General features: G+C 32.1%; 1 protein-coding gene across 2 annotated transcripts; it reads left to right on the top strand.

Annotated features, from left to right (window-relative positions):
• The first annotated feature begins 97 nt into the window (after positions 1–97).
• LOC124539917 (serine/arginine repetitive matrix protein 2-like) lies at positions 98–10,502 on the top strand. 2 transcript variants are annotated; one of them, XM_047117293.1, is made up of 8 exons: positions 98–293; positions 3,182–3,408; positions 3,540–5,006; positions 5,086–7,622; positions 7,872–7,991; positions 8,111–8,251; positions 8,727–8,863; positions 9,092–10,502. In XM_047117293.1, the coding sequence occupies exons 2-8, from the start codon at positions 3,184–3,186 to the stop codon at positions 9,253–9,255; spliced, it is 4,791 nt and encodes a 1,596-aa protein (XP_046973249.1). In that variant the 5' UTR covers positions 98–293; positions 3,182–3,183; the 3' UTR covers positions 9,256–10,502. The 2 variants fall into 2 exon arrangements, with proteins under 2 accessions (XP_046973249.1, XP_046973251.1); XM_047117295.1 differs by lacking the exon at positions 98–293 and having other exon boundaries at positions 3,313–3,434.
• The last annotated feature ends 785 nt before the right edge of the window (positions 10,503–11,287 follow it).

Genomic DNA, 11,287 nt, shown 5'->3' with positions numbered 1-11,287 from the left:
CATTACTAATATTTTTTTTCTATGACAGCCATGTGTTTATCACACCTGTCAAAAATATTAACGATGGCAACATCATAAATAAGAGTTTGCTGTCGTGCGTGAAGTTTGTAGCATGTGATGTTTCATGAAGTGTTAATTTTTTACGAAAAACTAATAAAATATTGGACTGTTTTGTGCCTGAAAGTGTTATGAAAGTATAACTATTAGTGCTACAAAACTTGTGAATAGTGTAAATAGTGTCATTGTATCAAAATAATATTACATGGATAAAGCCGTCACTTGAGGTTGTTAAGGTTAGTGCTTTTTTCGTCTGTTGTTTGTCTTAAAATAGATTTCAGTGCGGGTTGCAATGATATTTCAGATTTGTTTGTGTAACGGCTTCATGTGACTTTTCAATTTTTTCATGAGACCTTGAACTAGAAACTTGTATCAACCTTTTTCGTTATCAAGGTTAGGATTGAGTGCGCGCGTTTTATGTCATTCCGCTGATGTTTATTTTGCTTTACATAATTGTTCCAACTTCCAAATGTATCATATCATTATAACATTACTCAACAAATAGTCTTTATCGCTTATATATCGAATTAAAATCATTACATCAAAACTTATTATGATTTTTCGGACTTAACCTCAACATGCTCATGTTATTTTTTTCACGAGTTTCGTTTTGTTAAAATAACCGTTATGTACTGTAAGTGCGGGAGTCTTAGTCGATTTGTGGCATTTCGATGGCGTTTTTTTTTGGCAAGAATATAATGTTTGTGTCACATTATCCTAAGCTTTTCCTCATAGTTTGACATTTCGATGTAATTTTAAACGCGTATCTTTTGACACTATCACTTATCGGCCCTTGATTGATAACAGAGAAATAACCAATTTAACACGCGTTTATATGAGATAATAGCGAAAATCGAGACAGTTTATTGAATAACAACTTAATAACTAATTTATCTAAGAAGTAAAATAGATTTGTCTTTATCTTTATCTCATAACAAGGTGAATTAATAAAATGTGTGAAACAGACATATAGCAAAATATAACAATTCTCAACCATATTTTTTCATTAATAATATATGTAATGCATTATTTAGTATTAAAAATGAAATGCAAACATAATAATTGCCTCTAAACAACGAGAAATAAAATTTAATGTGAAAGTAATTTGAGAATTTTATATTTAAATTAATGCAAGCCAAGATTGATCTTAATTCTTTCAGTAGAGTAAATGTTCATAACGGTAAACTATGCATTGTATGTTCAAATTAAATTTATTTTTACTTAAAGACTTAAAAAGATCCCCATTTAACATTATAAAATCACAATTCGGATATTTTGAATAGTTTGAGTGCTGTAGCTATATAAGGTAAATATTATAGGTGTGTAGTTCTTGGTAGAACCTACATTACTTTTTTGAGGGCAATATGTTAATTCCGTGATTATATTGTATGGAAATTTGTTTCAATTGAGTGTATGATTACAGGCATAAGGTATATAACATCTTAGTATATATAATGGAGGCATATTTTCACTGTAAGAAATGGTATTCCTATGGTGATTATGTCTATAGAACAATAAACCATCAGGCTGCCATACTATCGTGATTTGATTTCATGTAATACTTGTTGACTTTCAAGCGGGATATTTTGTATATATGATTGTATTTAACTAATTATGAATTTTAAATGTTGGAAAAGAGTTAACTACTGAATTTATTGTCAGTTTTGTCTTCTCGGTAGAATCTACACTGGGAAACAGTTTTAGCTTTGCATTTAATATAGTTCCGTTTAATGATGATTCAAAAATGCTTGTAAAAGACTGATTACATAAAGAATATTTTGAATTGATTTGAAATGTTCCGTCTTACAGAAATTTCAGTCCTCTAGGGCAGCATGTATGATAATTTGTTATTAATTTAAATATGAATTGACTAGTTAATAATTGAATATGAAAGAATATTTGTAATAAAATATCCAGAGATAGTAGGTGGGTAGGTAGTACTGTTAATTTCCAATATAGTTTCAATTATATTATAAAAATATTCACTTTTGTTAAATGAAATCCTTTCAGTTATTTAAGTCACTACAACTATTAAAGTTTTTTGAGCATCATTATTTAAAGATTTCTGTGGGTTACATTGTAAATGTATTAAAATCTGAACTATAATGTCATGACTATATTTAAAAGGCGAATTACAATTTTTGATACTATTTATTCAGCAGTAAACTACTACATGTTTTACTAGTAATTTCGTATTAGTAATTGATCGTTAGGTGGTAGGGAATAAAGCCTATGAAGGACATAGGAGGAGTTGAAGCAAGCTTCATACTAAATATATTTAAAGATGGTGTATTGGTTTGGCCGTGAAAGATTAACAAACACACAGTTATATTATTGTGGCTGACCAAGTTTTTGTTGAAAATGAAGTGTTGCAATCTACTAAAAAATATTCCCTAATTGTACGTGTGTTAATGGTGCTATATCGTAGACCTTTAAACAAGTGCAAATAACAACTGTACAAAGTTTCAACTAAGTCAATTGAACAATGCAAGAAAGCAAACATAAGACTTAAGAAATATTTTTTTAACAGCATTATTCTATCATGTATTTTATTTCATTATATATTTATAGCTTAGTGTACCTAATTATTCACCAATGTACCAAAACAAAAATATTAATGATTATAGTAGAATTATATCTTTTGCTTATATTCATTGACATATTAAAATGCTTGAATCCACATATAATTCTTTGAACAATAGAACGAGGGCAAAATATAAGATAAAATTAACCAAGTTATGTTAAACTTAGCCCAGTTTATTTGCCAAGAATTTCCCAATGTCATTTTAATTGTTCAGTTAATAATATTCAACACAATTGTACCTTAAAATATCCTTGCTTGTTGCCGAATATTAATTAATGATTTCCTTTTTCCTTTTTTTTTTGGGTTTTTTGTTAATTTTAATCAGCTGCTTTCTGTCAAATTGACATTTCTTATTTGATTGTTAATGGCCAGTAATTTTTTTTATAAGTTAGTTTTTATAACAAATTGTTTTTATTATATGTAGCTTGGGTTTGTTGTCTTTGTATGCATATGAAAACAATAGATGTGTTTACATATTAAGCAAAGCGATAGACTTTTTTAGATTGATCAAATTTGTAAAAATGTTTCGTATCTTTTCAGAAATGGAGTCGCATATATTAAATATGTACCATCAAGCTCCATACCGAAGTATTGGGCATAAAATAATGCGCTCCACAAGTGAATCACTTTCATCAGAAAGCAGTTGTAATCAAAATAGCCCAGAATACTCTCAGAATCAACAAACAAGTCAATATGAGGACGAGAGTAATGAAGGCGAATATTGGAACCACAGTGATAGCCACCGAGTGTGGAGTCAAAATCAAAATGTGAGTCTTTAACCACATTGCTCCAGGTAACAAAAATCGTATGCATAGACAGAAAATACAAGAAAATATCATAAAAATGGTAAGCTCATTGATTATTCTTAAATTTAAATAACGAATATGTTAATTTTCAGGTTAATATAACTCAATCAAATCAAGATACAAGTATAGATGAGGATGAAAACATAGAGATTCAAGAAGTATCTATAGATGATAAAAACTCAGATTCCAATGACCAAATGGATTTATTGGAAGCTGAAAACATGGAAGAAAATTCGCTCGTTGAGGGCGATGATTACGACGTCATACAAGTTTTTGCCGTTGATCCCGATTTAGATCTTGAGGCTTCATCTGATGAGGAACAAGATTATTGCATAAACGAAGATGCAATCGAATCGGATGATGGTGAATACTTAATACCAGACGATAGAAATCGTAATGAAAACCATCTTAAACACGATAATCAATCAAACAATATATGTCAAGATGGCTTAGGAATCAATTTTGATACACCAGTAGTTTCAAATGTCGATGAATATTTTATAAAAGAAAACGAAAAACACATATTGGAGGTTAAGGATGAGCCGGTTGTTAAAGATGTTGATGAGTACTTCATTAAAGACAATAAAGAACCAGAACCGGAACCAGAGCCTCCGAATGTTGATGACTTCTTTGTCAAAGAGAAATTGCCAGAAGAGACTGACTTTCGGATATCAAAGACTGTTCCTAATGTTAATGAATTTTTCGTTATTGATAACTCTACTGCTGTTAAAGAACAGGAAATTGAAGAAATTGATGACGAAACTGCGGATCCCGTAGCAGAAGTCTCAATAAATGAATCTGACTTGGAAGTGCTTCCAAATATCGAAGATTTGAAGCGATATCTTTTGGAGGACATGCCATATACAAAGCTGAAAAACGCGCAAAAGGCATGTTCAGTGTCACTTCCTCATTCGCCTATGCATAATATTTGCATGGATATAGATGCAAAAACTTGCTTAAGTTTCGAGGACCTCAATCTGGATTTGTCAGATCTTACATTTGAAAGTGACAAAGAGAAGTCAGGTACGAGCGGAAAAAGCGATGACCTACCTCGTACTCTAACAGAAGAAGATGTCAACAGTTTCCTTATAACTGATAAAGCAGGTTCAATAGAAGTTGTTAAGAATGAAGATGATTTCAATCCCCAAGACATGGATATTGATCGTCCAGTTGATTCAATAATTAACAATGTTGATCCTGCCTCTCGTATTGCAATACCTGACATAAAGCGTACATCTACCCCAATACCAGCACCGAACGTTTTGGAATTTTGCATAGAAAAAACATCCGTTAAGAAAGAGCCAGATATAAAAGTGGAGGTGGATGATTTTGTTGACGTTGAATCTTGCAATGATGCTGTTATACCGGTTTTGGAAGCTAATAATTTAAATTCACTTCTGGAACAGTTTGAAGCAACTGAAAAGCTTAACATTAAACACAGAGAACCAATTGTCAGTGTGAGCGAGCCAAAGGTTAAGAGCTACACAAACTTGACAAGTGGTATGAGATTACAGGATGCTGGCGTTCAACTTAACAAAACCAAAATGCGACAAATACTGGTAAGTACACTGGTGACATACTTGCATAATTTTCAGGTCTTTTTAAAGGGGATGTTATCCTACCTTATAATTATTACAGATGCCGTCGAAGGTTAATACTGTGATCAGGAGATCACCCAGCCCTGTTCACTCTGATCATGACTATTGCTCGTCGAAAAAGCGTCACAGTCTTCCTAATCTGAAGGGAGGCCAAAGTTTACTAAAACCTGAGGTTTTATCCAGCAACAGCAGGATATTAAATTCCAGGCATAGGTCTTGTAAGAATAAAAAAGTCGTGTATCATCTTAGTAGTGACGATGAAAGTGAGTCGAGCGATGCTAAGAAAAATAAAATAATTATAAACAATCGTGCTAGTGATGACAGTGACATTAAAACAAATAAAAAATCTAGTATAAAGCTAAGTGTTAAACCGCCAGTTAACTCTAATCATCGTAAGAAAATATCACAAAACCATAACATTTCGAACGATAGTGGTATTGATAAAAGTAACGGTTCTGTGATGGTGAAAAATGCTTGTAAAGCAAGTGATACTCCTTGTAGTCAAAATTCTAACGGTAGCATTAAGTTAACTATTAAAAATAAATCTGAAGTTATAATCAAAAACTGTGATGCTAGGGACATACATAAAGATACGGCTATTGAAAAACCTAAAACTAGTAGCTCTTGTAGTAGTAGTTCGAATAAAATACCGACCAATGTAAACAATGTTAAAAGTGTTGAATCATTAGATAGAATTAAAAATAAAGATGTCAGTTGTGTAGACAAGCAAGTTTTAAATGTGAAACAAGAAGTCAATTCGAAACCAGAACATTTTTATGCTGCTTTGTTTAGTAATAAACATGATGTGCAAGTTCCTCTATCAATTGATGTAAAAACCGAAATTAAAACTAACGATGAAGAAAGCAAAGTAACGGTTGATATTCCAACTGTAACTGAAATTGAACAACCGCTAAAGAAGAAAAAGCTGAATCTCCAAGAGTATAAGTTAAGACGTGGCGTTAGTTCAAATAATAGCTCAGCACAAGTTAGTCCAGAAGCGATATTTCCCGATATACCCTGCAATCTTAATTTTGATAAGGATTTCAAAATTGCTATTCATCAAGGACCTTCTACTAATGTCTTACTTCCCAAGGAGCATGCCAACGCTGAAGTTGCAAAAACTATTTTTGATCCTATCAGAGAAGCTTCTAGAAAAATATTAATGAATAACAAAAAACAAAAAGCTGAAGCAATGAGAAAAAGAGATGAGGATATCGTTATGAGCAAGATACCAAAAGTGGAAAATTTGGAACTGCAACCTTTAATAAGTGATGCGGAAATGATGAAAATTGTTGGCATGACTCCAGAAGTTTTACCTGTGCCAATTGCAACTCCGGTTAGAGAAGAAAAGATTCAACAACCGAAAGATTACGATGAAATTGTTCTAGTTAGCATAGGGACTAATACGGACGAAAATCTGTTTCAACAAGTGGAAAAAGTATCTGAGAGCAAAAAACGAAAATCTGAGTCGCCACAAACAGAAAGCAAATCCACAATCAATTTCAAAATAAAGAAATCTGATCATGTACTAAAGCACAACGTTTTTGATTCTGTTAAAAACCATAGAAGTCCTGCCGATGATAAAAGTCGTTCCGATACCAAAATCGATACGGAGAGATTCAAAGATATTACAGCTACACTTAAAAGCGTAGAGAAACAAGTCGAACCTAAAATATTAAGTAATTCATTGTTTGCCAGTATACAAGATGTAGTCATGAAAAAGGCCCCAACAACTGCTGCGTCAAACGGTGAACATAAACCATATAAATCAAACTCTCCTGTTGATAAACGTGAAGTGTTCAAGTATACAAAGACGACAATCGTTAGAGAATACGACACTAGCGCTGACCATGGCGAGGATAAAGTTATACTCCACTTGGAAAAGAATAGAAAGAAACCTGATCACATTACAATCAATATTCAAACTGATTCTACATCTGAGTTCGTTGATTTAGCTAAAATAGTCGATAAAGTAATCAGAAAAGAGCCCAGTGCCTCACCGAGGAAAAGAAACGATAGTGATATGTCTATGTCTAGTGAAGGCAGTCCAGTTCGAACTAAAAAGGTTTCGAATGTTACACCGACGAAATCAGATGATAGAGTCGCTGCTGTTAAACCGAGAACAGAAAATAGACGACAGACGGAGCAATCTCAGTGTAAAGAGAAACGGTCTCGGTCACGGGATCGATACGATGTTAAATACAGAAGGTCTAGATCACACTCCCGTGGCCATAGAAGGAAACGGTCCCCTAGTCGTAATAGATCGAGATCTCGAGGCCGTTACCGCCGCTACAGACGGTCAGACTCGCCTTACAGAAGGAAAAGACGATCGAGGACGAGATCACCGTATCGTTCCACAAGACGCTCTCCGTCCGTCAGAAGGGATTACAGATCGAATCGTTCTCGTTCAAGATCGAAGCACGTCGATCAAAATAAATCGAGAAGTCCAGTTCCTAAGAAACGGCCAAGTCCGCAGTACAATGTAAATAATAACGAAAAAAAGCCAGCGAAATCCTTAACGCCGCCGTTAAGAAAGCCAACCGTGTCTGAAAGTTCTGAATCGTCAACATCTTCAAGGTTTGTAAGAAATCGTATTTTATTTAGGCAGGATACAGAAAAAATTGCCTGCATATCTTTACCATCCTTATTACTTTTAGGAAATTCTTAAAAGAAAAGATTGTCCCGTTGTTTTGTTATTCTGCTATTAATAAATAATGTTAGAATAACAAATCCAAAATGCACAAATAAATGTGATTAATATTTTATATGATGTTGGAAGTAATCTAATATTGAATAGTAAGTTAATTTGATTATATGAATTTATAGTTCATCGTCGTCAAGTAGTTCATCAGAGTCATCAAAATCTCGAAGATCATGCAGTTCATTCAGAAAAGACGATACTTACAGGGCGAAGAGTTACCGAAGTTCCTATAGCTCGGAAGATAGGTAAGGATTACACGGTCGAAGCCAATATGATAATCTGTCTTAGACTTCATTCAACCAAAATACTTTATGGCAATCAAGTATAATGTATCTGCATTTATAATGATAATATTTGATTTTAGGGAGAGCAACACGCCCGTTGAAGAGAGACGTATAGTTTTCGTAGGAAGGCTAGAAAAGGACGTAACGAAAACGGCACTGAGAGCTCAATTTGTTAAGTTCGGACCCGTCAGTGAAGTCCGCTTGCATTCGAAGGAAGATGGGTAAGATATATATTTTTTTTAAATAGAAAGCTAAAGGGATTCCTCATCATATATATGTATAGTCTGTATGTATCATTATAACTTAAAAAAGCAACAATATGCAACATCGAATTGACAATAGAAGATCTGATGGGTAATCTGTAGTTCATTTTATTGACAGCAGGACCAATTATAAACAAAACTTAGATATGCTACTAGTTCTGCTCTATTATGAACGACAAATAGTTCCTGATTAACACATATATATTTAAATACTATTCCATTATACTTCTTATATCCGCGTTTTCTATCACAAGCTTGAATACCATTTTTTTATTATTAAATGGATATGGTTCAAAATTGCTTGTACACCCTGCTATAGGAATTAACTATAAATTCATCCACTAAAGTAATTGTTTTGCTTAAATTAATTACTACATGATTTATATAATGACTAAGTATAAGTTATGCAGATTAATAGATTTTCGTTTTGTAGAACCCGCTACGGTTTCGTAACTTTCCAAAGGCCAAGGGATGCTTGGTCGGCTGTGGAAGCAGCGAGCTCTTTCCCACAGTACGACGTGGGTTTCGGAGGTCGCAGAGCGTTCTGCAGGCAGAGCTATGCGGATCTTGGTAAGTTTTATATAGAAAATAATAGTTAGACTTCTTCATGAAACTTCTCAGTATCGAGTTAGAGATCATTGAAAAAAAATCCTAATAAAAAATATCTAACATAACATTACAGGATATTTTACTTCAGAAGGCATTTTTAGTATCCAATTGTACTTTGGATAATGTTCTTAAGTGCGTGTGTTCGTATAAAAAGGAAAAGCGTCTCATACAATATTTTATTTTTAACAGATGGTCTAGAAGCTAAGTACACTGAGAGCGCATTTCACGGCCAAGCAGCGCTACCAATTCGTCGAAACGACGATATGTCATTCGAACAAATGTTACTAGATATAAAAAAGAAATTAAATAAACGAAAAGGTGATAAAAATCGACACGATGAAAATACGGCTTGACGATTACTTAATTTTAGTATCATTTCAATCAAACGTGTAGTGTTAACCGCGTTACCTGTGCTTGTCAAAGTGACATCTGACTTTTGAAGTTTTCGCTCATTAACTGACGGCTGTCATTGTCATGTTATTGATGCGTTCCGTTGTGCAATCGAAAAGACATTTTGATTTGTTGTGCTCTCAACGTACCTCTTTAGTTAAATTGTTTTAGTACATTTTTTTTTCTTTACTGATTTATTTTTGTAAATAGTAGTCTAGTACCGTACATAGTTTTATGTACGATTTTAACGCTACCTCTTATGTCTAACAGTACATATAATTTTGGCATTGTTATATTTTTTTTTGGTTTTATCTTTGATCAGAAAATTTTAAATTTTGTTTGCCGTGTTGTATGTTATGCTTAAAAAAATTAAAACAGATGTTTCTTTTAATTAATTATCACAGCAATATCTTGTGGAAATATCCATAGAGGCTCATGTATGTACATTCATAGGACTAATGAAACAGATGGATTCGACATTTGTATGATTTTGTTTTTTTTTTAAGTTCTTATCCTAGTTTCGCTTGAATAAATTAACTGCGATGTTACCTTCAATTTATCATTACAATTGTTGTATTTTCGTTTTAAAAACCTAATCGTATGAATATTACGAATTTTATGTATATATTATCTGTAAGTGTATAACTCATAGCTTATTTAGTTATTTTAGACTTACAATGTAACATTTATTTAGCCATCGAGCCGTGGTACAGATTATGTATAAAAAAATCCAACAAGGAATAAAAGTTTGCAAAATTAAAAAAAAAAAAATAGTTTATAATAAATAAAACCTTTTTTGAGAACAAAACTTTTTAAAAAAAAGTAAATGGTAGCTAGAATGTATGAATGAAGAAAAAAAAAAAGCTTCCAACGCAAATGCTAGTGCCAAAAGTTGTTTTGTTCCTAATTATTTTTTTAAAATTAAAACAGCTTGTTAATAGGGGTTTATTAAATATAGGCAGCTTAAATGCATATTTTTTGTCAATTATAATGAGAATATATTTTGCATTCATGAAATTTATACCCATAGACAATAAAGTATCACTACAGCCATAGATGCGCTTTTTATTCTATATACAGATGTCCAGTTTAAAAAAATAGTAGCTAATTTATATTTCGAACAACCTAATGTCAAGCTTTAATACTTCCCTTTTTGTTCCTGTATGGTTAAGCAAACCGTGCATTGTCGGCTGATATTTTAATAGTTTTGGAAAACAATCGGTGCGTACTATTATATACATATAAAACTTCATATATCTATCATAATTTTAAGTATAGATATTGATCTACACTCATGAAAGGTATCCCTCCACATTTTCGTGCATTTGTATGAGTGTTGGTCGTGCTTTCAAGATGTCTTGGTGTGCGTGAGTAGAGACAGCAAAAAAATACAAATTAGATTATATTTTTTCATGAACGACGATTATTCAGACTCACAATTGTGCGCCCTTTGTGTCATATCTAAATGTTAGTCCCATTAAAAAAGCTTTGCTTTAAGCTTATTGGAATACAAATAAAAAATTACAATTAATTTGTTTTGAGCTATTGGTAGTAGTAATATCGCAAATTCTTAATTACAAATATGTTCATACATTGTTTTTATATCTACAGATATAGAAAAAAATGATTTGGATATATTATAATGTAAAGTTTTAAGTTGTGTTCAAAATAATTGGGGTTCTATATAAAATATAAATATAACAAATTTGCATTTTGGAACAAGAATATCATAATCAAATACTAAATTTTATTCAAGTAGTCTCTTACAGGTTTTTAAATTAGAATCATTTTATAAGATTAAATTCAGTTGAAAAACATTTTCACTCAAAAGGTTAATTATAAAGTTGAAAATATACATTGCATATGTTTTTAAAAAATTAGAAATGGCGTCCTATCCTTTTTCTGAAAATTATTTTTGATTTTTAATTTTTTTCACTATATTAATTTATCATACAATTAAAACTATCAGCCGATAAAACTCGAATGTTCGCTCTC

Source organism: Vanessa cardui, chromosome 23, assembly GCF_905220365.1.
Source record: "Vanessa cardui chromosome 23, ilVanCard2.1, whole genome shotgun sequence".
NCBI lineage: Eukaryota > Metazoa > Arthropoda > Insecta > Lepidoptera > Nymphalidae > Vanessa > Vanessa cardui.
This window is presented reverse-complemented; position numbering and strand designations above follow the sequence as displayed.

Coding starts and splice junctions, on each gene's coding strand:
- LOC124539917 (XM_047117293.1), top strand. CDS start 3,184: ATGGAGTCGCATATATTAAATATGTACCATCAAGCTCCATACCGAAGT. Junction 3,409..3,539: donor TGTGGAGTCAAAATCAAAAT/GTGAGTCTTTAA, acceptor GTTAATTTTCAG/GTTAATATAACTCAATCAAA. Junction 7,992..8,110: donor TCCTATAGCTCGGAAGATAG/GTAAGGATTACA, acceptor ATTTGATTTTAG/GGAGAGCAACACGCCCGTTG.